At 55.9% G+C, this 23,894-nt stretch overlaps 4 protein-coding genes across 4 annotated transcripts; 1 reads left to right on the forward strand and 3 right to left on the reverse strand.

Annotated features, from left to right (window-relative positions):
* Positions 1-1,090: 1,090 nt before the first annotated feature.
* Positions 1,091-2,559, forward strand: CORC01_08634 (uncharacterized protein; the record flags this gene model as incomplete). Its single annotated transcript, XM_022620264.1, has 2 exons — positions 1,091-1,410; positions 1,479-2,559. Coding segments are annotated over 2 exons (1,401 nt in total), but the record flags the coding sequence as incomplete, so codon positions are not given.
* Positions 2,560-6,405: 3,846 nt separating this feature from the next.
* CORC01_08635 (uncharacterized protein) lies at positions 6,406-6,735 on the reverse strand (the record flags this gene model as incomplete). The annotated part of the gene is made up of 1 exon (XM_022620265.1): positions 6,406-6,735. One exon carries the CDS (start codon positions 6,733-6,735, stop codon positions 6,406-6,408), a length of 330 nt encoding a protein of 109 aa, XP_022473259.1.
* A 110-nt stretch (positions 6,736-6,845) lies between these two features.
* Positions 6,846-8,358, reverse strand: CORC01_08636 (uncharacterized protein; the record flags this gene model as incomplete). Its single annotated transcript, XM_022620266.1, has 2 exons — positions 6,846-6,977; positions 7,030-8,358. The coding sequence occupies 2 exons, from the start codon at positions 8,356-8,358 to the stop codon at positions 6,846-6,848; spliced, it is 1,461 nt and encodes a 486-aa protein (XP_022473260.1).
* An 11,506-nt stretch (positions 8,359-19,864) lies between these two features.
* On the reverse strand, positions 19,865-23,408 carry CORC01_08637 (glucan 1,3-beta-glucosidase; the record flags this gene model as incomplete). The annotated part of the gene is made up of 3 exons (XM_022620267.1): positions 19,865-22,881; positions 22,941-23,019; positions 23,082-23,408. 3 exons carry the CDS (start codon positions 23,406-23,408, stop codon positions 19,865-19,867), a joined length of 3,423 nt encoding a protein of 1,140 aa, XP_022473261.1.
* Positions 23,409-23,894: the final 486 nt, after the last annotated feature.

The raw sequence follows: 23,894 nt of genomic DNA on the forward strand, positions 1-23,894 counted from the left end.
ACTACCACTTTCTGACCCTCGCACTCTACGCAGTTACGCAGACAATCTACGCAGCCTCGCGCCAGTTAATTAATACGACTATATACCCCCTTCCGCGAATCAACCAACCAACCAAGCTAAAGCTATTCATCCGGTTGACGAGAGAGAGAAAGAGAGAAAGAGAGAGAGAGAAAAGACTTTCCCGCCAAAGGAACTCGAACTCTTTCCACCCCCGCGAGCCTGATTCGATTTGAGACTGATCTGCTCCCTTTCTGGACACCACCTGACACACGAGCCGACCTGGTCGGCCCCATTGTCTTTTGTCAATCAGTCATTCCATGCCGACAACCTCCCCCAGGCACCACTAATTTTGGCACACAATCGGGCTGCGCATTCCAGTCCCGTCGAACCCGCCACGATTCAAAGGCGCCAGCAGCAAAAAGCAGTAGTAGTGGCGGTGGCAAGCAATAGCAGCTGTGTCTTTTGCACCTTTCTTATTTCTACAACATTCGGCTTGTTCCGCCCGCGATTCCAGCAGACCAACCACTTTCTGTCTGCCCGCGCTCCTACTTTTTACGGCCCAGCAGCAATCAGCTAGCAGGCACCGCACCACACCACTACCTCCATCGCCGCCCAGCGCACCCACATCCCACAGGCTAATTCCTCCCCCAAGCCCGCTCTCGGCCATTCTCGTAAAGCTCAAAGCGCAAGCTTGAAGCGTCAATTGCTGCGACTCCGCGCTTCGCAAGAAAGGGAAGGGAAAAAAAACAAGGACAAAGAGTCCAGTCCAAGTCTAGCCGACAAACAAATCACTTAAAGTCGAGTCCTCTCGGCCTTGGCACCAAGCCCTCTGACAGAAAGAGTCACGCACCTCCTCTCAGGCGTCGACATTTCCATCCACCTCGACCCATTTAAAACTGGACCATCGAGCAAGGGAGAATCGCGCATCTCAATCACCCAACGTTTGACGACATCGTCAAGTCGACCTTTTACTAATCCGCCGACGACTCGTTGCATCTCGAAAACAATCGTCCGGTTACAATTTCCTGTCCTTCACCTTCGCAACTGCCGGGCCAAGTGAGGCAACTTTTTTTTTTTTGCAAATCCAAGCGGCAAACAAACGTGTCGGGTGCAGCAGCAGCAGCAACAACCCGCCCCGACCGATCTCCTTTTTTCTGCTTACTCTTCCCAACCTGCCGACGGCACAGCAACTATGAGCACAGCGATCGCAATGGCTCCCTCTCCGGCCCCCCACGACAGACCGTCGTTCTCTTCTGACCTCGCCCCCTCTTCTTCCGTGCAGCACGGCGCTTCCTCGCCCGCACAACAAAGAACCCTTGCCCCGACTGGAACCCCAAATGCGACGGCGCATCGTTCAGGCAGCGGCAGCCCCAGGGGTGCCGCCCAAGCTCCCAAGTCATCTCCCAGCGCGTAAGTTGCATATCCACGCATCTCTGCATCTCACAATCGCAGTCAACTAACTCCACCATTCAATCCAGCGCGAGACACGCCAACGGTGCTCCCAAGATTGTTGTGAAGAAGGAGCCTAATTCCCCAGACTTGCCGACGACCCGCCACAGGCCACGCAAACTCGACCTGTCCAACAAGGGTGCTCACCCAGGCTCCAACACTCCTGGCACTGCAAGACCCATGACCGCTCGGGACAACCTGGGCATTCAGGAGGTTGGACTTGCCTGTCTTTCACCCGGCTTCGTCACCCAAGACCCCGTCATGAAGGAGCAGCTTCAGCGCAGCATGAGCGTGAGAGACCAGCAACGCATGATCATTGAGCAGAGAATGCAGCAGCAATCGGCAAAGGGCGATGGTCCTGAAACCGCCGGAAAGGACCCTGTTTCTCAGTTTGCAGCCAAGACCCCCGGCTTGTCTCGCAGGAACAAGGCTCAGCTTTCCATCCTGCCGCCCTCCGCCGAGTCTTTTGCCAACGAGCGCGTCATTCAGTCCGCCCCCTTGGGACACTCCTTCACCGGTCGTCAACACCCTGCACCTCTGTCTCGCCACATCACGAATCAGCCCAACACCCTCTCCAACACTTCTCACATCCACCACGTCCCCGCCAACCAGACGAATAACCGGCTCCCACCCATCAGCGACGTCTTTGGTCAAGTCTCTGGCCACCCCGACAACGCTCCCAACTCTCTGTACCCCCAGGCCAGCTCTCGGCCCCCTATGGCATCACCTGGTCACCCTCCCCAGATGCAGCATGGCCCTCCCACTTCGGGACGCGCGAGAGAGTACAAGTCGGCAGAAGAGGCGCAGCACGAGATTGCCGGTGGCAGGCCCGAGTTGCTCCCTAAGATCGTTCACTATAACAATGCCCATCAGCCTCCTACGCCGCCTTCTCCGGCACCGGGAAGCAGGGCCGCTGATCCCAGCCGTAGCGCTAGCCGGCGCCGCACCCGCGCCGAGTACGAGGACGGCAGCCCACCTTTGGGCCACGGTCCTGCTCCTCAGCGAAGAGGACCATTCGGTGCTGGTCGGGACAGCCCCGAGAGCCAAAGGCAAAAACGCGAGGAGTTTATGCAGCTCTGCGCAAGAGCCTGGGACCTTTTCCACTCCTAGAGAGTCCTTTATTCTCTTTATCCGATTCTTCCACCCCGAGGAGGAGGCCACCTGTGTCTCGCTGATGGGTTTCAATTTAGTGCGGGATGCGGTCCCGCCCTTTTGTCGATTCGATCTCAGCTACCATGTATTGGTTTGGAGCAGTGTGTCTTACGTCTACTCTTACTCTTTGCTATCCCCCTCCAGCCGGTGACAGAGGAGATAAAAGTTCTGGGGCAGGAGAGGGTTCAAGCCAAGTATTAATGTCTGCAACTCGGAGAGCTACCTTCTCGGCACACCAACGAACGAAACCGATCATTACGAACTGCACCTTCCTCAGCTGAGGAAGCGCAATGGATGAGTTGCGCCTATACGCACGCGGCTAGGCGAGCACAAGGCGGTTGGCGCTACCGGCTCTGGCTTGCTTATATTCTACACGGGGTAGTCATGTTTTGGGGAAGGAACTTATGTTCGATTCTTGCACTGGAAGTTAAAGATGTGCGCCACGGGGCGTTTATTTGCTTTGTCATTTTTATGTGGTTCTTACCGGTGTTTACGGGAAAATGACGGTTGGGCACGAGATTCACGAGCAGAGAAGAGGGTGCGGTTCTCTCTGTATGTATTATCTTGGGGTCGTCTGCTACGGGGAAAGGATGGTGGTCGAGGGATATACCCTCGGCGCGTATCTCTTTTGTGTTTTATGCTTCCTGCTTCTCGCTCGGGAGCTGCCAACCTGTGCGAGCATCTTGTCGCCTTGGGGTTACGTATATCGGAGCAAGAGGTACTGAGGATTCGGCACGCATATACAAGAGGCCTGGCGGCTTTCATTTCCAAGATCAGAGCAACTCTCCGTGTGAATTAATGCATGCATTGTGAATACAGACAAACTGCATATCAAGAGGCAGATGACCGTGAGGGGCAGGAACCTTTTAAGACGAAAGTCAAAAGAGACTAGCTTCCTGGGATAGCTTCAAGGACACGACGAAGGAGCTCCGCCGTCTAGTTGAGCAACACCACGCACGGTTTGCCAGGAAAGGCGATCACGGCAACGTTGGGGAACCGAGACGGTGACGACGGTGTCTAAGAGTCGGCGGAGGACATTCAATCGTCCTTGTAAAGATGCCGGATACCAGACGTCGGAAATCTGTAGCAGCCTGGCCGGGTTGACTGGTCTCCGTCCATCGTCGGGCCCGCGCCGGAGCGGTTCGCCATGGGCAAGGGAAACCCAAGGGGGGGGGATCCTACAGATGGGGGCCCCGGCATCGGGAACAGGGTGTGCACCGGAGTATCGGCCCAGGCACAGCCCCGCAATCGCACTGTTGTCTCGGACCCCCCGGGCCCCCCCACACACATGGAAGAATTCTGGAAGGCTTCCATTGGGGGAAGGGGAGGGGGGGACCTCCTGGCCTTCCCGGGTGCGGTACAAGGCGGGACCAGAACGGTACCCCGCTAAGAACCATCCCCGCCCGGTGTTTTGTGGCGGTGGGGCTTAGGATCATATCGGCGGTACCCGCGATCCGGATCCGGATCCGGCGCCGTGGGTCTTTGAACTCTTTTCGTTCCTTCTTTTGTTTCTGGGAGGGGGGCTGTTTGTATGTAGCGTAGCGTAGCGTAGGCCACGTAGCGTATCCAACAAGAGTCCAGGTGCGGAGGAAGGAAGGGAGCGGGTTTTCCAGGTAGCGCCGGCGCCAGTTCTGGGGGGGGGAGGGGGGGGTAAGCCGCCCTCGAGGTTCTAGTTCTTTCGAAGACGAAAGGCCCCCCCTTTTCGGGAAGAATGAAGAAGAAGGAGAAGAAGAAGGAGGAGAGCTCCTTTGATGACCGCCGGATCTGGCAGTGGTCACGGAGGTTTGACCTGCGCCACGCGGCGGGTTGGGATGGTTTACTGGGATCCCGGGTCGCTATGGAAGGAGAGAGGGGGGGGGCTCAGTCGATGACGCCGGTGAGTCTATCGAGATTTTCGAGTCAACCGGCGGGGGAGGGCAGTGCATTCTACCTACTGACCTACCTTACCTACCCAACTGCCTACCCACTAGTCTCCAGAAACCAACCACCCCCCTCCTCCCCTCCACTGCAGAAAGAGTAGACACGCTGTTTACTGTAAGATCCTGGATAGATCTAGTGCAGTAATCCAGTCCATGGGGGTCAAGATGACACCACCATGTGGTCCTGGATGGGGGGTGAGTCAACTTCCGACGAAGAGGCTCTTTCGTGGGGGGGGGGGGTTCCTTTGATGAGCTGGCTGGCCTCGAGAAGAGGCGGTGTACGTTCAGCTAGTCAGTCAGTCGTTCCAGTCTGCTTGTCAGTCTATCAGTCCCACGGGACCCAGGGAGAGATCGAAAGGGGGGGTTGCTGCGTTGGCCCCTCCGTCTTACTGAGAGACTGGACGATGTCGGGGGGGAGAGGGCGCTTGAGAAGTAGGCTCATGAGCCTACCTTACCTAGTGTCTCGTGCTCTATGCCGCATGCCCAGGCGAACCAGGCCAGCCCATTCCCAGTGCAATTCTAGTCTATCTTGTACCTGACCGCTCCCAACAGGGGCAATCAGACCAAAAAAAAAAAATTCCAGTGTTGTAAAGGCGGCCAAGGGGGAAAGGCGGTAGACAAGGCCAGATGCCATTGTCCGTTGGCAAAACGAAGACGAGACCTGAGTTGGAAAAGCAGGAAAAAAATGGCATCCAAGAATTGATTGCCTCACTGTAACCTTCCCTCCCCCTCAAATCGCAGAAGTTGGCGGCGGCAGCCACTCCCTCTCAAATCTCCAAATGTCTCGGTGCAGCAGACGGACCTGCAGACGGACCTGCAGAACGGCGTAAAGTCCCCGTGGGCCTCCGTCGACCCCCGGCCGATCCCGTTGGTACAAGGTTATAGAAAAAAAGCAAGTACGTCGGTACGTCGCCCCCAGTTCCGGGACCGTTGGCTCCACGCCCACGGACCGCGCGTCGGACAGAGTTCCCCGGAACCCGAATTCGAGGGGGGAAGGAGGAGGGGGGATGAGAGAGGGTGGGGTCCACTCTCCCGGCATTCAGATCTGGCCCGGGCCCCCATTCCCAGATCTTGAGACCGCGAGGGAATTTCCAACACGGCTCTGGCGTCGGGTGCTGCCCCCCCTCCTCCCAAAAGGAGGGTTCAGGGCTTGGCCCCCTTTTGTCGTCATCTGCAAAAGTCATCTGCCAAGCTGGTCCAGAGTAGAGTTCAGCAAGTAAATCCCTACAGTGTGGCTGTAGACAGCTCTGCATTGCGCCCCCCAGTTCTCGCGCCCCCAGCTCTCTGGTGCCCGCCCGTAAAGAGTACCATATAGGCGTCATGGCTTTGCATACCCATTGATGCAATAAAGCCCAGTCACTGGCTCTGGTATTTCCCTACCACAGACCCAGCCTGTGTCCAAGGTACAAGTCACAGAGTACCTTATGACCAGGTAATGAAAGGCCGTCATACCTAAGCAAAATCCATGGCAAAGAGTTGTGAGCACACAGGCAGAGCAGTCACAGAATGATCACCCCAGGATGCCGCTCCTCTTTGCTGGTTCATTAAATTTCTTTCTTCAGGTCTTTGGCTCAGAATACAGCCACTCACTATAGGAGCAAAGCGAGTGGACTAGGGGCGTTGTCGTGGGGAGACCACACAATCAATCCAGATGTTTGGCTCTGACGAATGCGCGGGCGTGCCAATTCCAGAGCCCGCACACGCATGCAGTCTCCTGAGATGATTCCCAAGAACTGATGCAATCGCCTGTGCATCCGCCCCTACCGATTCCTCCAGGTTTCGAACCACCGTATCCCACCGAGAGCCTCTTCCCTGAGGCTCAACCAAGTCCATCTTCCGTTTCCAGGTCGTTGGATGCCCTTGCGCATCTCAAATCCATCGCTCATTATAGCTTCATTCCATGGGGTTGGGGACTCCTGGCCAAGTCAACCCAAAGATGTAGACCTGGCTCTGTAGCGTAGCTTAGCTCTGCCGAGATGCCCGTTCCAAAGACGGGTGGTGTCATATGTACGTTGAACAGTAGGTTGTGGTGTAAGCAGCATGGGAGGGTAAAACGCCAAACGCCGATGCTCGCAATAACAAGGTCGCATGGGGGTGTCGTAAAATCGTCAGGTAAACAAGTGTAAAAGGGTGTGAATCGAAGCAGGATGAAAGAGGGAGTCAAAAAAACCGCCGGTTGACGCACGCTGTCTGTGCAGACGCATTGATCTATCATTGTGCCGGGTTGAGAAAAATCCGGCCATTGCTGTTCCGCCGTTGAAAGTAAAAGTTGAAAGTCTTGTTCACAAGAAAGAAGTTGTCCGTTTGGCTTGGGAGGCGAAGTGTTCAAAGACCCTCCTCGCCAGCCTTGCAGAGCTTGATCTCACGTCCCCATTCTGACTTGAGTACCTGGGAGGCAGTAATGCGACGGGTGGGATTAGGATCCAAAATCGAGTATATCACGTTTCTACAGCGCGCCTAGAGGTTGTCAGTTTCTGGACGACGGTTCCCAACGATGCAGAAGACTTACTCTGTGCAAGGACTCAATCGGTCCGTAGCCCTCCTCGTCGCGACGACCTTCCAGGTACCTAGCATAGAACTCGTCCTCGTCCTTGCGGGCAACACGCCAGAGGTGTCGACCAGTTCGCATGGCCATGTAGATGACACCGCAGGCCCAGACATCGACGGCGCGAGCGTCGAACTCCTTGTCGGTGTATTCTTCGGGCGCGATGTAGGGAGCAGAGCCACAGAGGCCAGAAACCATGTGGGGATCCGTCTCCCAAGCCATTCTGAAGCACTCTCCGTTGCCAAAGTCTGTGATCTTCAAGCCACCACGGGTAGTAAGCAGCAGATTCTCAGGCTTCAGGTCGCGGTGGGCAACACCCATCTCGTGGAGGTACTCCACACCGCGCATCATCTGCTTGAAGTAGCAATCCGCCTCCTGAACCTCCAGCTTGCCAGCCGAGAGAACGAGGGTATACAAGTCACCGCCGGCGCAGAACTCCATAACCTCGCAGTAGTCTCCCTTGGCGTCCTTGAGCAGATCCAGAGTGTGGATAACGTTGGGGTGACGAAGCGACGAGGAAATGCAAAACTCGGCAGTCAGTCGTTTGCTGTACTTCTTCTCCGTCTCCTCGGGACGACGGCGGAACTCCTTGACGGCGAAGAGTCTTTCTGATCCATTCTCGACCTTCTTGTGGGATATCCTGACGATTCCAAAGGCACCGCGGCCTACAACCTCCTGGCATTTTCCGTACTTTTCCACGAGAGTGGTCGTGGCATTTGGTCCGTTCTTCTTGTCGCCAGCCATGTCCTCCTTCTCGGCCTTGAGCGTGTCGACCCAGTTAGAGACGAGCGACAGGTCGTTTTCGGCGTGTTCTTGCTTCTTGCCGATGAGTGTACGCCACATGTCGGAGAGCTTCTCCTGCCTGCGACTTGACTTGAGGTGGTGCTCATGGCCACCCTGCAAGTCGGGGCTCGCCATGAATCGGTGTAGGTCTTTTACGGGCGGTTTTGCGGGTTTGTTGGCGGGTTTCTCGGGGACTTTCTCTGCGGTGGTGGTGGATGGCTTCCTGCTGGGAGGTTGGGGCTTGTCGCTGCCATTAAAGCTGGAGCCGCGGGGTCGATGGGGGACTTCAATAGCGTTTCGGCTTATGTCTTTGGTAGAGAACATGCGCGTGAGCTTGTCCTTCATGGAGGGCTTCTCGGCAGGTTTCGGCAGGGCGTCGTGGGACGAATTGCCGTTGGTGAGGGCCTGGGACTGGCCATTTTGCGGGGTCAAACGCGGCGATTTCTTGCCGTCAGACCTGACTGAGGAAGGTTTCGAACTGGCCGCCGAGGCGGTTGTTGGGCTCGCCATAGCGGGGGATGCGGAAGGCATGAGCGTGCAGCAGGTTTGTTTGGTGAGCGAGGGTCGTTAGGAGGGGTTGAAGAGGTGGACGGAGGCGGTATATACGCGAAAGCGAACCGACCGGTGACCTTTGGCCTGTCTCTGGGTCTTTTTCCCCTTCCCCCTGTTGGCTGTTGTCTCTCTTGGTTCCGGCAATCGGTGACGCAGGCAGGCCGTAGATGGTGTCAGCCGCAAGAGAAGCGTACGCAGCCAGCAAGAATGGACAGCTATGCACAGCAGGGTTACTGGAGGGTGAGCAGAGACAAGTTATGCAGGATTGACTGGCGAGTCAAAGGTCGAGTCGACTCGGGAGTGCCGTCGAGTGTCGAGTGCCGAGTGTCGAGTGTCGAGGATCGGGTCTGACAAGGAAAATGGGCTCGCTGTGGCGTCAAGAACGCCCCGGCGCAGTGGGAGGGCTCGGGCCCAAGTAGACGTGACTCGCAGGGCGGACAAAATAGCAGTCCTGTTTCAACCCCCTTTTTCGTTCCAATTTTGTCCCGTGGTAAGTGAAATGGGGGAGGGGGGTGCACCGTGTAGGTAATATTCAAAGTTTTTGAGAGACGAAGTCGGAAGGAAGGATAACAAGGCGAAGAAGATGGGATGGGCGTAGGGATTAGAGTATTATGTAGGTGAGGGAGGGCTGCAGGCCACGAGGAGCAGCAGATGCGGTCGGGGGCGAGAGGGCGAGGGGGAGGGAAGGGAGGGAGTCTGGCCCCAGCAGCAGGCGACGACGGCGGTGGGTAGCGGTCTGGTTACTCTGGTAGGCAACACCCACAGGCGGGAGGGCAGTTAAGACGAGAGAAATTTGGGAGGGGACGGAGGTGAGAGGGGGCGAGGCACGAGAGGGAAGGGGGGAGGGAAGAAAGGAAAAGGGAAAAAAAAAAAACCACGGCGGGACAGGCAGGTTGCGATGGCCAGGTGGTGGTCTTGGTGAATAGTGATGGACTGGTGTAAGTAGAGTAGCGTAGGATGTGTAGCGTCTTTTGAGGTGAAGTAGGGTCGAGGTGGGGCCTAGCGATGCAAAGATTGGAATTGCCCTGCAGCTCGGTACAGTTGAGACTTGCGAGGACCTGGGGAGTGAATGTACTTGGTAGACACTGCAGCCCCAGAGCAGATGGGCGGGAAGCAGCAGAATGGAGACTTGGGGGGACTGGAGACCTGGGACCCTCCCTCCCTCCACTGGGCTGGTGCTGGTACTGGTACTGGTACAGGAACCGACCTTGGTACTGGCACTGAGGCTAGCCTCACGCAGGTGATCGGGGTGGTCAACAAGTACTGCTAGGTTGTTTTGCTGCTTTGCTTTCCGTCGCCATCGAGTGGGTGGTGTCGTTTTTGCTGAGGGGAAAAAAAAAAACAGGCCGCGGGCAGCGGGCGGGCGGTGTAAGCGAAGTGTGTCCGGGCCGGTCGAGAGCTTCCAGGTTCCCAGGGCATGCCGCACGCTGCACGCACTCGTTACAAACCGACAAAGTACCCAACACGAGTTGGGCAGGAGCAATAAGGTGTTCCAGGAGGAGGGCTGGAAAAGGCTTATTGTTCTGCTGGTCACCGCCTAAACGGAACTTTGATCTGTCAGCAGTCCCCACGACTCGACTGACCCATTACCTTCTTCGCCGGCTCTGCCAGGTTGATGGGTGGCAGGAAAGTCTGTTCTGCTATTGCAGTACCTGAGTACCAGACGTGGTCGGTGTGGTCCTGGGTGGAAGACGGCCGAAATTGCACACCTCTTCTGGTAATTCTAAAATCCCTCGTGGTACGGATTACCAAGAGCGGATGGAGAGGGCAAAGGTCCGCACTCCTACGACTCTCGAGATGCCTTGGTCCAGAGCACTGAGCCAGCCCCGTGTCTCAGGTGTCATTAACACAGAAAAGTAGTCTCCTGTACTGGACTGGACCTCCTCCTTCTCCTGCTGCTGCTGGTGTTGGTGTTGGTGTTGGTGGTCATGGTCATGGAACATTCCTGCAAAGCTGGCGCGCGGACTGCTTCTGGCTTCAAGGCGGTTGTTGCACGTCGTTGTGGGGAGATGCGTCCAGAGTGTGCTTGTATGCGGTAGTCGGCAAATCCAATCAGTCGACCACTGTTTTTGGTGTTTAGGTCCGGATATTCCCAAACTCCAACTGCCCAAGTAGCTAGACATACAGTGGAGACTTCCCAGGTTTGTTCCGAGCGGCACCTCAGGCACTTTAGTGTTCCTGTCACGATTTGGGCTTGCCTCCGATAGATCGAGGAGCTACTAATCAAGTAAGAAGTATCACGAACAAACCAGAAAAACTTTTCCCACCTGCAGACTGGTTGTATTTTATGTCGTCTCTTTCCTTTTTTTTTCTTTTGTGTGGCGTATTCGTTTCCCGTTTCGACGGAGACTACCCGATCCCTCTTACACCACCAGATTGGTGTGACTGGGGGAGCGACCAGGGACAGGGCAGAGCTGTTGAGCCGGAAGCTGTCTTTGAAATGAGAGAAAGCGCTCAAACATGTACCGAGGCAAGAAACAAAGACACGAAATGGGTTGCTGGCAACCAAACATCTACTTACCCGGACTAACACTGGGAACAGGTACATCTATAGCATCCAGTGTTAGTCCATCCACCATCCCCTGTGCCCCATAACATAATAAATAAACAAAAAGTCCGTCCATCCGTCACTGTAGTGGGAAATCCACCGCAGCCACCCTCCGGCCTCCATGCGCAGTGCGGATACGTACAGAGCGGGAAGCAGGCAACAGATGCGGTAACAATAACGTAGCTGCATCGAACGGGGTCTCTGATGAGTGGATCAGGCATGGACAAAGAGACCAAGATAAGGTTAGGTCAGGTTAGGGTACGAGAGGCACAAGACTTGAAGACCCCGTCTACAAGGTTCAACGAGACTTTGGAATCCTTGACGTGGCTTCCGATGAGGATCCCTCAGGAACGGCGCTTCCGTACATGACCGATGGGAAAAGGCGGGATCAGGTAAACCGTAAACGACATGCAAGACGCGCAGCCCTGAGGGTCTCTGACCAAGTCAAGACTGTCAAGTTCCGTCCACAGTGTCTCGTCTCTGGTGCTGCAATTCGACTAGTTTGAGCCACGGAACGGGGTGACGGGGTGACGGGGTGACGGGGGCTTCTGCCCGCAACATCAGTCCGCCAACTGGACCATGCGGCTGCCGGAAAGCCCATGACTGGAGACCATTGCGCATTGAGGTCTGGGGCAGAGTGTAAAACAGGTACGCGCCGGGCAGAGGGTGACTGCCCTTACCTAACAAACATGCCCGTTTTACCTAGGCCAAACGATTTATTACTCTCCGGTTTGTCAGACTTGTGTATCCGGACCCGCCATGTGGCCAATACCTTCCTTGCCTGCCTGGCTCCGGTAAGTTTTCAAATTTCAATAACCATTTTTGGTCATCCCCAGGCTGCGGATGCAGTTGTGCATTGGCCCACCTAAGGTACGTGAAGCGTTTGGTAGGCATGGTCCACGGCCGCGTCTTGCGCTCCGTCATGTCCCGTGGCCACTTCATGGACGAGACCCGCGGCCTGCGATGGCCGTCTTTGATAATCTTTCAGAAAGGCCTGACATAAGCAGCGGCGTCTGCTGACAGCAACAGCCAACTTTGGACGAGACCCTGCCAGCTGCCAGCTGTCAGTTACAGCGGATGGTGGCGGCCTGTGGCGATGGTTGTCGTGTCATTACGTAGAATGGCATCGATCATTCCTCCAAGCAGGTCCTTCGCCTAGTTCGTGGACGGCAGTGCCAGCGAGACAGCTTATCAGTTTCCCATTGAAGAGAAAGCAACCGCAGAAATGCCGTGCCACTTGGCATTATTGTCTCTGGCGTGCCTCGTGCGTCGTCTGCCTTTGGGGAACCTGTCTAGGCCGGCTTAGCGGCCGTCGCGACTCAATGACCACATTGTCCGGGATAGGGCGGCGTAAGTGTCTACTATGTAAAGACAAAGTCAAGCTTCCCGGATTTTGCTGTGCGGTCTGATCGATGACATGGAAGGCAGGGCGGCGCCGCGGTGCCGTGCAGGAGTTCAGCCCTTGGGTGGTCGAATGAGGACCCGCCAAGAACACATCTGCAAAGAGAAAAGCGGCTTTGCGAACGGCAGTGGACAGGGCATGGCTGGCTGCGTCCTGGCGCGAGGTAATGTGAGATTCAAGATGCGACGCGGGCCAACGACGGAGGGGCATCCGCGAGCGAGCACCCACACAGCAGCTTCCTGAGCCCTGTTGGGAACCTGGCGTAGGTACTCCGGAGGGGTTCGCCGCCCAGGGTTGGAGAAGGCCAAGACGGGGTCTGCACAGGGTGGACAAGGGCCGTCCTGTGGACTGTGTGCAAGTCTGGGAAGGTCTTGACTCTTGAACGACCTCATGGCGTGGGACAGGTTGTGGGGTGGGAGCATTCGCAGAAGAAGCTTGATGGGAATGTGTGTGTGTGAAAGAGAGAGAGAGAGAGAGCACTCACTGCCACAGAGGTACGGTTTTCCGTGTGTGTTTCGTTGGCACTAGATGCTTGGGAAACCGCTGGTCATTTTCGCATTGCTGGCTTTCACTTCTTTCCTCCCTTCCATTCTGCGTATTTTTCTCTCCATCTCTCGCCCCTCAGCTCGGCAGATTTCGGTACTTCAGTGTGTGTGTATGTGTGTGTGTGTGTGTTTGTATGTGTGAGGTAAAAAATAAAGTAAAATAGAATAAAAAGTAAAATAAATAAAATAAAATCGCGAATTGGGAAATGAGAAATGGCGAGGAAGAAAAGAAGAATACCAAGGTAAGGAGGGCAAGTACCGGAGTACGTGGCTTCGTCTGTTGATGGCAGGTCCTCTTTCCCGCAGACGCCCAGTATCGCGGCAAGCGCCGTACTGTCAAGAGGTATTAGCCGCATGCCAACCCCGCACAGTGTCGGCGCCAGCCGATGACGTTTGCGGCGGCAGGTTGAGTACTTGTAGGCCGAAGTCAGGGCGGCCCAGGAAATACCAAGCCGGCATGAGGTACCGAATCAAAGGTCAAGCCTTGTTCCCCCATTCATTCTTCATCGGCCCTCCTTTTTCTTAATTTTTTTTTTTCCTACTGGCCTTGTTTGGATGTTCCTCTTCATTGTTTATCCCGTCTCTCTTTTGCTTGTCCACTTCAATCCATTCTCCAGTCTTCGTTCTCAGCCCTTGCCGCAGATCGACCTCACATTGCATGCCACAACTTGTATCGCTCTCGACTTCCAATTGTTTGTTACTTTACCTTAGACTTAGATTTAGGCACCATGGGTACCTTTCTAGGCGGTGGCCACGAGGTATAAACCTCGAGGAAACCCGTCGCCCCTCTAATCATGTGGAGCCTCCGAATCAGACCGCATTGAATCTCGGCTTTTCCCTTTCGCTACTTCTCTCCACGACTGCACCGTTCGTTCCCTGATCCCTCTTGCTCCAAACCCTCGCTCCTAGCCTCCTTCTCGCTGATGAAGCATTGGATCATTGGATGTATACTCGGCTACTTGCTAGCCGCTGCTGCACGTAGTCGCAGCGTGGTCCTGGACATCCATCTCAGCAACACGCCGCTGGCTCGTTCCCTTCCGTCCGTCCATTCATCGCTCAGCTCACTCAGCGTATGTCAGTCTACCTGACGGTCCTTAGCTCATGATCTCCTCCTCGTCCCAGGTCGTGTGACTTCCAAGACTAGGAGGAAATCGGGTTTTGTCTCGACTGCGCGACCACGCAACCATGGAGCCCCCATGCACATGTGCAACGTTTCCTGGCACCCACTCCTTGCTTCCTCATCCCCCGTCTCCTTCTCAGCAATGAGCTCATTGTCTCCCATTTCCCTTCATCGACACCATTGGCGCGCTGTTCAACAGCACCCATTTCTCGGTATCGACCTCCGCCGCTTGGCCGCCTCGCCGCCGACTTCCGCAACTCCCACCGTCCGGCAGGCTGCAGCTCCCTGCCAGTCCCGTTATGTCTAGCCGGTGTAGAGGTACCCTCCTCTCCTGCTGCTATTGTTTTGTCATGCCCAGATGCATTCAACTAGATGTAGCAGTTCAAAACACGCGGGTGAGGACCAGTTAAAGCGCCCCAGTCTTGCCACCTGCAGACTACCTCAACAACCCAGGGGACTGGACTACAACTCCGACGATCCGGCTCGCAAGAATGCCGCGGACAGAAGAGCCTCGGTCTGGGAACTGCCATGCTTCACAGTTCACACTCAGTCTCTCGGACTAAAAGACGTACCTGCCAAATGCCTTGCACTCCGCAAATCAACTCCATGAGCCCACATGGTTGTTGCGGCCCGTGCACCATGCCCTTTCGCCTGTTGCATGCAGTTGCAATGGTGCCGCCGCACTCTGTCAGTACTTTAGCTAGGTACTATTCGGACATGCGGCAGACACAAGCAATCAGAGGCATGTCAACACAAGACGAACGCCAGCACCCGTTCCAGATTGCCGGTACGGTACCATCATCGCGTTGCCCATGGGCCATTTTGATCTCGCTAAGGCGGTACATTCCCCCTGCCTTCCCCCGGCCCCTCGCCGTCTCATTGCTTCAGTTGTGAACAGAGACACGGGCAGGCAGGCGGGCAGACGGGCAGGCAGGCAGACAGGCAGGCAGGCAAATACCGGTGGTACTTGGTTCGTACAGACTTGATCCTGCCACCACTTGGGCAAGCCGCAACACGACCACGACACTCCACTCCTGCATTTTGATTTTCGCTATGAGGCATTTCCCATCCATGTCTTTCAGCCCCCTCATTGACTACCTCTTATTACGGATACACAGTACCTGCAATAACTCAATTCGACTCGTCGACTCGAGTCGTCTTTCCGATGCTGCGGCGGCGCCCGTTCTGTCCCCACGTCCCCCCGTCTCCCCCCTTCTACTACGTAGAATCTGGCGCAACTCTCGGCTTTCCTCATTGGCCCGCACTAAGAGTTAATTCGATGCTCGTCTGCTTGCTCCAGTTTCCAGATGACCTGCAGTCTAGCTCGACCAAAGGCGCCGGGTATCACCTTGGTTTTCTCCTGGCTACAGCAGCCGTGTTAGTTGCAAGCTCTCCAACGGCCCCAGGGGTCAGAGCTCTCTCCTTCACACCCATTTTTGCCAAGTCTTTTATTGCTTGCTGACCCTGCTTGCCTACCATCTACCTGAGTAATTACATCTGAGGTTGAGTTGGGGTGTCTGCACGACTCTGCAAGATGAACAATAAGCATGGGACAGCTGCAGCTGGCGGCCTCTTAATTGCGGACCTTTTCCCCCAGGCTCCTCCTACCCGGCTTGGCTGTGGCTGGCTTGGCTTTACAGCTCTCATTTCATCCCATGAACAACAGCAGGGCTGCTTCCCCTCACCGTCTCGCCAGACTTGCACGGTCTCTAGCGGTTATGTCACTACTCCCTTCCTGAAAAGGGCTTGGCAGCGTCGGGTGGAAAACCTGGAAACCGGGGGGGAGCAAGTGTCCGAAAGGCAAGCTTGAATTCCACACTCAACCGAAAGTCCGCCGACCACAGCAATCGACCCATCTCAGGCCTGCTATGGTAGGCGAGCGAGTAATAAAGACCGCGCGGGGAAGGAGGAGAGGGATGCCATGGTATTGGTGCCAAGAACAAATTACTTTTCTCCAGTCGTGCTTTTGACTAGGCTCAGTGTACGACTGGCTTCTCGTCTATTCTTCGCATGTGGCCTCACCCCGGCACACGCGCACGTCGCTCCTTTGGCGCGAGACGGACCCATGCGCCTCTCGGATGTCCCAATATGAACACTGCCGGTGATCTGTTTGACAACAACTCCACAGTTCAACGGCGCCTGCGTAGCCTCAGGTTATCCTCCGGCGGATTGGCGGTGATGTTGACACCACCTCACCTCACACCTTACTTCATCTTAGTCTGGGCGACCTCGTGCAAACAAGCTCGCAGCTCAGTGGCTCGTTTCGCTTCCCAGCAGTTCGGCGCAATGCTGGGTTATGTGTTACGTCTAGCACGGCACCCTCCCAGTTGTGCGCCAGCCATCCCGCGGAAACGTCAGCCGGAACGGAACTGTTGGGCGAGGCATGTGCCCGGCCACCACACGGGTTGCTATCAAGATTTGTTTTCTCTCAGGCCTCTCGACCAAGGAGAAATGTCGTTTGTCCTACGAGGTTAGAAACCTAGCCGCCGCATCCCAATGGACCTTTTTTTTTTTTTTTTGGCAGGATTGGCTCAAACGGTCTCTTCCCCACACACAATTGGCTATCGAGGTAGGTAGACAGATGGACAACGCAAAGTCTGGTGCAACTTGACGATGCATCTAGGCCCCAAAATCCCATCCCATCCCATCCCATCATCCCCCCCTTCTTAGTGCCCGCAGCACCCCACGGGTACCTGAGGTGTTCATCGGGAATCACTAGTCAGCCCTATTGCGATTATGTACAGCTCCGTATTTCACGCGTTTTTTCTTCCTCGCCCACCCCCCTGTTTTTGTTTGGTTTCCCTTATCTTGTGAACCAGAGCCAAAGAATGAGAGAACAACAACCAACGGTGGACCGCCGCAAGCCGCTGCCCGGTCCGGTCAGGGGTTGGTGGCTGGCGAAGCGGTGAGCCCTGCATCGTGTCGTGTCGTGTCGTGTCGTCCTTCGAGAGTTGTTCCCCGTGGCGGATTCTCGACACCAAGAAATCGATGCTTGATAATCGGGGTTTCGTTATTCGGTGTGCTTCGGTCTTTCGGATTCCTACAGTCCCAGCACGTGGCACTCCAACAGTTGTTGAGGAGGCTACCTGCCCTCCGGTCTCTTCGAATAGGATGTTCTGTCTTTTTTTTTTTTTTTTTTGACAGATTGAAGGCTCTGTCTTTTATCAATTCTCATGGCGCCATGACGCCATGGCACCACGCATGGGAAAGAAGAAGACACTGCTCGTTGGGCGTGGCCAAGGTTTAGCTTCTTTCGTTCTGTGCTTCTGTGCCTTTCCCACATATCTATCTCTCCCTCCCTCTCTCTTCCTTTCTTGTGAGCCTCAACTCTCAGTTGTCAACTTTTTTCTTTTGTTGCTTTTCGGGTGATTGCGGATGTCCTTTAGGTCCTCCTGTAGACAGACGGGACGGGAGATGGTCGCCAGCGTGCCGTGTATCTCTTGTGTGCGTAGCAACGGACGACAATGCTTCGTTCAAGTGGACGTCAGCCTGCCTCAGATGGGAGAGGAGCTGAGGTGAGACGCTGTGGTGGTGGGTTGGTAAGACATTGGGAGTTGTCTCTGAGTGAGGTGTGAGGGACTGTCTATTTTGTGTCAGCCGCATCAGGGTCTGGCTGGTATGCCTGTCAAGCCATGGATGGGGGAGGCTGCGAGTTTTCCCCTCCTCTGAACGGCGTGGCGAGGCTGGCTGACTTCTCCAGGAGGGTCATTATTTTTTCTCCTGCGCCGCTGAGGGAAGTTGTTGATGTTGCGGGTCATCGTCGGCCACGTAAAGGCTTCTCCTTCTTCTCGAGCTACATGGCAATACACTAAAGGTGTGGGCGCCCGCGGGGATGGTGTCTGATGGGTGTTGGTAAGCTCGACTGGCCCGGTTCGGTTCAGATTCAGTATAGCACCTACTTGAGAATTCTGGGAGACTCACTGTTGAGACTGGGTCATTCTGGTGATTGGGGAGTGGCCAGCTACCCGTGCGCTTGGCTTCCTGCTCTCGACGTCCCCGTTTGATACAACATGGCGGCTGGGGAAACTGAAGAGCATGTGACCGGCGTGCCGCTTAAGCCCGTTTGGTTATTCACAGCGCTGAGGAATAACACCTTGGCTGTTTTTCCAGCCTCTATCGTGCGGTTAAGGGGCTCAAGTAGAGGCTCATGCCGGTCCTCGCTCCGCCTGGAGAGTTGAAATAGGCTTGAACAGCAGCACAGATGATGTGAGCGTCTCTCTCCTGCCGAAATGCTTCCCATGCAGTATTAGTCCAAGGGCAGTCAAAGGTGGTGGGAGAGGGGCAACGGTGTGCAACTCGGAGAGAAATAAGGGAAAACTTCAAGGGACTGTGATATTGAGAATGTGAGAGAAGTCTGGATGGTGGAAATAACTGTGTGACACCCGTTTTCGACTTCAACGTTGCGGCTCTGCTTCAAACCTTCGAAGCAATAAAACTGATGGCCAGGAAATATGGACACGTAGCACAGGCGCAGATGTTCTTGCGTTGCGTTTGACGAGTGGCTTTGTGATGTGACTTGGCCCATGCAATTTCAGCAAGTGTTTTCCTCTGAAAATTGGTTTATCGATGGTTGTTTAGCTGGTGGGTTCGGAGCGCAAAAGGCTTGTTTACACCTTGTTTCTATCAGCCTTTCTGGTGGCAATGTTAGCTTTTTTCTTTTAGATGGCGACTACACTTCACTTGGTCTGTCATGAGATGACCAACTAGCATAGCAGCCTAAAGTCTACAACAATGAGGAGAACGCAGAGACCTAACGAGAGGCGAGAATGACACGGCGTGTCTTGGTATGTTCTTGTCCTCTAAAGTTTGTGTTGGGGCAAGTCTAGCCAGGTCAGCTTTCAGCTCCTCTTAACATCCGAGTTGGCACTATTGAGATGAGTATGAAGTATGAAGTGAGAGGAAAAATGTAACAGGTCAGATTGAATCTCGACGTGACGAGATGGCATCCGCTTACTGGGACTGCTTTCGGCCGTCGTAGCCTCCATCGTCAACACGGCCGACGCGCTCTTTGGCATGTTCACCAAGCCCCGTGTAGAAGTATTAACACGAAAAGCGACGGGGCGAGCGCGAGACTAAGGGGTAAATCTCACGACAGGGAAGCTCCTCGGCCTCCCCTCATGGAAAGGTCGGATGCTCCCGCTCTTCCAGGACGACAGCATCACAAATTGCCAATGGTCAGGGGCAAGTAAGAAACGGTCGATGACGGTCACCGTAGCCGACGGTCTGAGTGATCTCATAATGAAGCCCGTCGGAAAGAGGGCCTGGTGGACTTGGTCAAGGGCGTTGGCAGGGTCGCCGTCAGCGCGGTGACCGAGACGGGCACGGGCGTGATCGGGGTGATTGCTTACCCGGGCGTTGGGATTGCAAAGACCATCAGAACTGAGATATAGAGCGGGACGGCCAAATTAATTATGAAGGCGGACTGCCTCGTGGGATAGAGAGCGATGCTCTGTTAACGCACTTTCTGAGGCTCAAGAGTGGGAATGCTTGGAGTAAAAAGACAAACGGAATTGAGGAGTCTGATAATAAAACGTTTTCTTCACTTCACCCAATGCTGAATCTAAATCCTCGACTGAATGGCCATATATACTAAAGACTTTCTTGGCCACCTAGAAGCTGTCACTCGCAGTTCTGCCCGGATCTCTTCATACAAAACAACCAACTGCGCCCGTCGGCGTTGGATACACCCACAGAAAACTGGCTACAAGGCGTCCGCCACAGCTGGTCGTTGACTGTCCGTCGAAGGAACGCATAGGTGGCGCTATTGATTGACATCAATGTTAGCAGGTTCGCCCTCCCTCAACTAGTACCCGGCGCGTGATTCGGCATCCATGGAACATATAGATCACCTACCTTGGCCCCTGTCCATCAGGATACTGGGTGATATCCCATCCCATGCTGATCTCACACGAGTCGTGAGTAAGAACATCGCACCATTTCCTGTTGCCCTCGCCCCAACAGGTTCCACTGAGCGCGGCGACCGAGTCTTGCGAATCCGGAATCTGGATGGCGGCGCAGTCGGGCTGCCAGGGGGCTTTCTGGAGGCCACAGCAGGCACTGTCGCAGGTGGTCGCGGGCGGTGGTACAGTCGTGATGTCGGGTATGGTCCAGGCGTTGTTGTCGAATTCATCTTTGATGATGAGGTAGTAGTCCGGGTCGTCGGGGATCTCATCAAGCGGTGGGGCGATCAACGGCGGTCCGACCGGGACTCCACCGCCTCCTCCTCCTCCTCCTCCACCTCCACCACCACCACCGACCGCACCCGGCACAGGGATCCAACCGATGGGGATAATTATGGGAATAATGACTGGATGATCAGAGTCATACGTCGTCGTCGTTGGCTTACCGGAGGCGTCGAAGCCTGGGACGCTAATGACCACACCAGGCGGCGGCCGGAAGCCGGCAGGCAGCGGGAAGGGAGCAGGCAGCCCCACGCCGGCGGGCACCTCGACACTAAACGGGGCGGAGCCCCCAGTGCCGCAGCAGGTGGCCGTGACGAGTCGGTAGAGATCGCACGTCTCTCCGCAGTTGGCGGGACCCGGCGGCTTGTTGTTCGCACCCGAAGTCGGCAGGGCGGCGATGGCGCTGGAACACGACGGCGTGATGGTCATGGTTGCGCCCGCCGTGATGGTGCCACAGGCGCCGCTCAAGCCGGGGACGGGGAGAATGCCGCCGGGCGTTGGATTGTTCCCGGCAGCCACAGCACCGCCGAGGGTTCCGCCTTGCAGTGCCAAGGGAAGCCAGGCGCTGATGGCGGTCACGAAGCCCTTTCGGTTATCGGCCTGCGGTACCGCGGGAACGCCGCCGAGGGGGGAGACAGCCTCGAGTGCGCCTTTCGTGTACTGACTGTACAACCAGATGCCTTGGGAGTAGTCGGTCTGGAGTAGACGCTGCTGGCAGTTCTCCCCGGTCAGACAGCTCTGCGAGTAGCTCGAGAACCAGCTGTACAGACCGGCGCCATAGATGAAGATGTCACGCGAGCTCTTGATGATGAGGGCCCACGATAAAAGACACTGGGGGTTCGCGGCGCAGTCCTCGAACTTGGGGTCGCTAGGATACACACCCGAGGTGAAGACTTCGAGAGCGTTGGGCGTCGGCTGGAAATAGGGTGACTCGGTCTGCATGTGCCCGAGGAAGATGTTGGACGCGTTGGCAAGCTGATATTGGTAGAACACCGAGTGCTCCGAGGCGCCGCCCCAGAGCCAAACTGGCCCGTCGGATTCCACCAAGAGGCCCCTCGCCGAGAAGACGTTGATTTGGCTCTGCGCCGGGTTATCAAGGTCGTGGTCAGCCACCCACAGCCAGTTGTTCTCAAAGTAGCCCGACGCACCAGGGGTGACGTGCATCAGCATCGATGCCGCGGCGCAAGCCCGGTCAATGCTGCTGGACGCAGGGCAGTCGCTGGTCTGCATCTTGGAGCCCATGGCGCCGCCGACACGCACATGGGAGTCCCACATGCCCGCGCTGCCCTGGCCGCTCTCTTTGATGTTCCACTCGATCAACACGGCGCCGGGCGTCGGTGCCTGGACGGTGAACATGAGGTCGGACACTTCGACCACGCCAGCGTCTCCCGGGTTACCCACCCGCACGACGGGGACGGGGTTCTTTTCGTCATTGAAGGCACTGCCGTACCCCATAATCTGGGACCAGGCCTCGCCGACGACCCTGGCGCCGACCGGAATAGTGACCGTCGATGCCACCATGTAGATGCCGGCGGGGATGAAGAGTACTGCTCCGTTGGCAGCTGCCTGGAACGCTGCATTGAGGGCTGCGCTCTGGTCGCCCGAAGCACTACCGGAGGCCCCGAACGAGGCAGCGTTGATGAAAGACCCAGCGGACAGCGTCTCGTACTGGGGTTTGGACCGGGTGAACCAACGGCCCGCCGAGTTCAACAGCGCAGGCGGCTTATTCGGAGCCGGGACGAGGTCCCCGGATGTGTCCGTGCCGACATCATTGAGGCTGGTGTACCGCCGACCCGTGGCCCAGGATTGGATAGTCTCAGAACCGCCGGTAGTGCCTGCGAGAAGCGTCTCTCCTCCGCTCACCAACACCACGGAAGGCGTGTTGCCCTCGACGACGAGGTTGTCAAGCGTAATGGCCGGCCGGAAGCCCGCGCTGACGGTGATGGCGTACGGGACATTGCTGAAGCGGGAGTCCATGACTGTCAAGCTTCCGGTGCCCTGGCCCCCGTCACCGCCGAAGCTCGTGCAGTCAAAGGCGATGTACGCCGCGTCTACGGTGACGTCCTGCCAAGTCCAGCCCCAGTCCCAAATCATCTGCACCGCCACGGACTGCAGCTGGAATTTCAGACCGCGAGCGGTGAACTGCTGGCTGCCGACGCGCATGCCTATGTTGCCGCCAAAGAACGTGAGGTCGCTCATGAATCCTCCCGAGCCATTCTCCGTAAAGATTCCGACGGCCGTCGTTCCCCCGCCGAGAGGCATGACGACATCGATGTTCTGGAGGGACGTGGACTGCGATACCTGCCAGTGAATGCCGGTGGGCACGTAGGTCTGGTCTCCAGAGGTGTTTTCGTTGGGCATCTCCGTCAGATCGATCCGCAGATTGCGGATCTGTCTGTAGAACTGGTTCTGGTTGATATACCACTGGGCGCCATTGCCGCCTGGTATGTAAACGTCCGTGTCAATGAGGGCAATACCTTTGAAGGTGGACATGCCCTTGATGGTTGGTCGTGGGGAGACCGTCGGGTCGCCGACAAATTGCGTGTAGTAATACTGAATGATGGGCGAAGATACCATGTACGTGCCTGGCGGGAAGTACACAACAGCTCCCAGCGTGGTTGTCGAGCCGCAGCCCAAGCCGCAACGACCGCCGTCCGTTATGGCCAGGTTGATTGCATCCGTATCTGTGAAGTGTTCCTCAGCACACATACCTCCGAGGCGAAGAGAAGAGATCAAGACCTACCATCCGTTACTCCATCGCCTTTGGCACCATAGTCCTTGACATTACGCCATACACGATAGCCCGACGGCGCAAAAGGCATCTATTGTGGGCGCAAATCCCTAGTCAGAAACACATCATCATCTTCCAGGCCTTTGTGGAAACACGTGCCTGTCCATGCTGCATGTTTGCCAGCCAGTATGAGCTGGACTGCCTGCGTTCTAACTCGTCTGACCCGCTTGGAATCATCTTCAGCCCCGTCACATCGGATGATGAAGGGCTCTCGAGTTCGGGGTCGTAGCGGTCCGGGGCAGTTTTGAAGTAGTTGTGAGAATGATCAACCATGTATGCTGGCGGTGGGATAGGGGGTCCTGGCATCGTGGCATTGCCTGCCATGAGGGACAGGGTTTGGTTGCTTAGACTGAGTGCGAGGGACAATGTGCTCCATGGCAGAAGGCTGAGCACAAGACCCAGGGCCGCGACGAGCGCCATCTGAACAGCAGAGACAGTCGAGAGGCTGACCGAGTGCAGAAATTAAGAGACGAAGCAAGCGTGAAAGCTAGAGTTTGATACAAATTGGATGGATCTGAAGAGGGCAGCGAAAACTACCATATATCTTGGGGATACATAGATATTCGTGGAGCCCTGGCGCTTGTACCACGACAACTCGCAAAGAGCTTCCTCATTTTCGACACCCCCATGCGCGATTACTCATGTCTTCCATCCTCGACATAGATTTGGGCCCATCTCGTCGAGGTCCAGCGGACAAGCGAATCGTATGTTGCAACCTAAAGGTTTCCGGATGTAGTCTTATTGCCACCAAAAAAGAAAAAGAAGTCTTCGTATGTGAGATGCTGGGTTGTCACGAGTACGATTAATCTTGGGCAATACGGCCTAGCCCCCCCCACGCGGAACACAAGCTTGATCAGGCCGGCCCGCAATCTAAATTGAAGCTTGTTTCCTGCCGGGGACTCTTTA

Source organism: Colletotrichum orchidophilum (genome assembly GCF_001831195.1).
Source record: "Colletotrichum orchidophilum strain IMI 309357 chromosome Unknown Scaffold_74.1, whole genome shotgun sequence".
Classification (NCBI taxonomy): domain Eukaryota; kingdom Fungi; phylum Ascomycota; class Sordariomycetes; order Glomerellales; family Glomerellaceae; genus Colletotrichum; species Colletotrichum orchidophilum.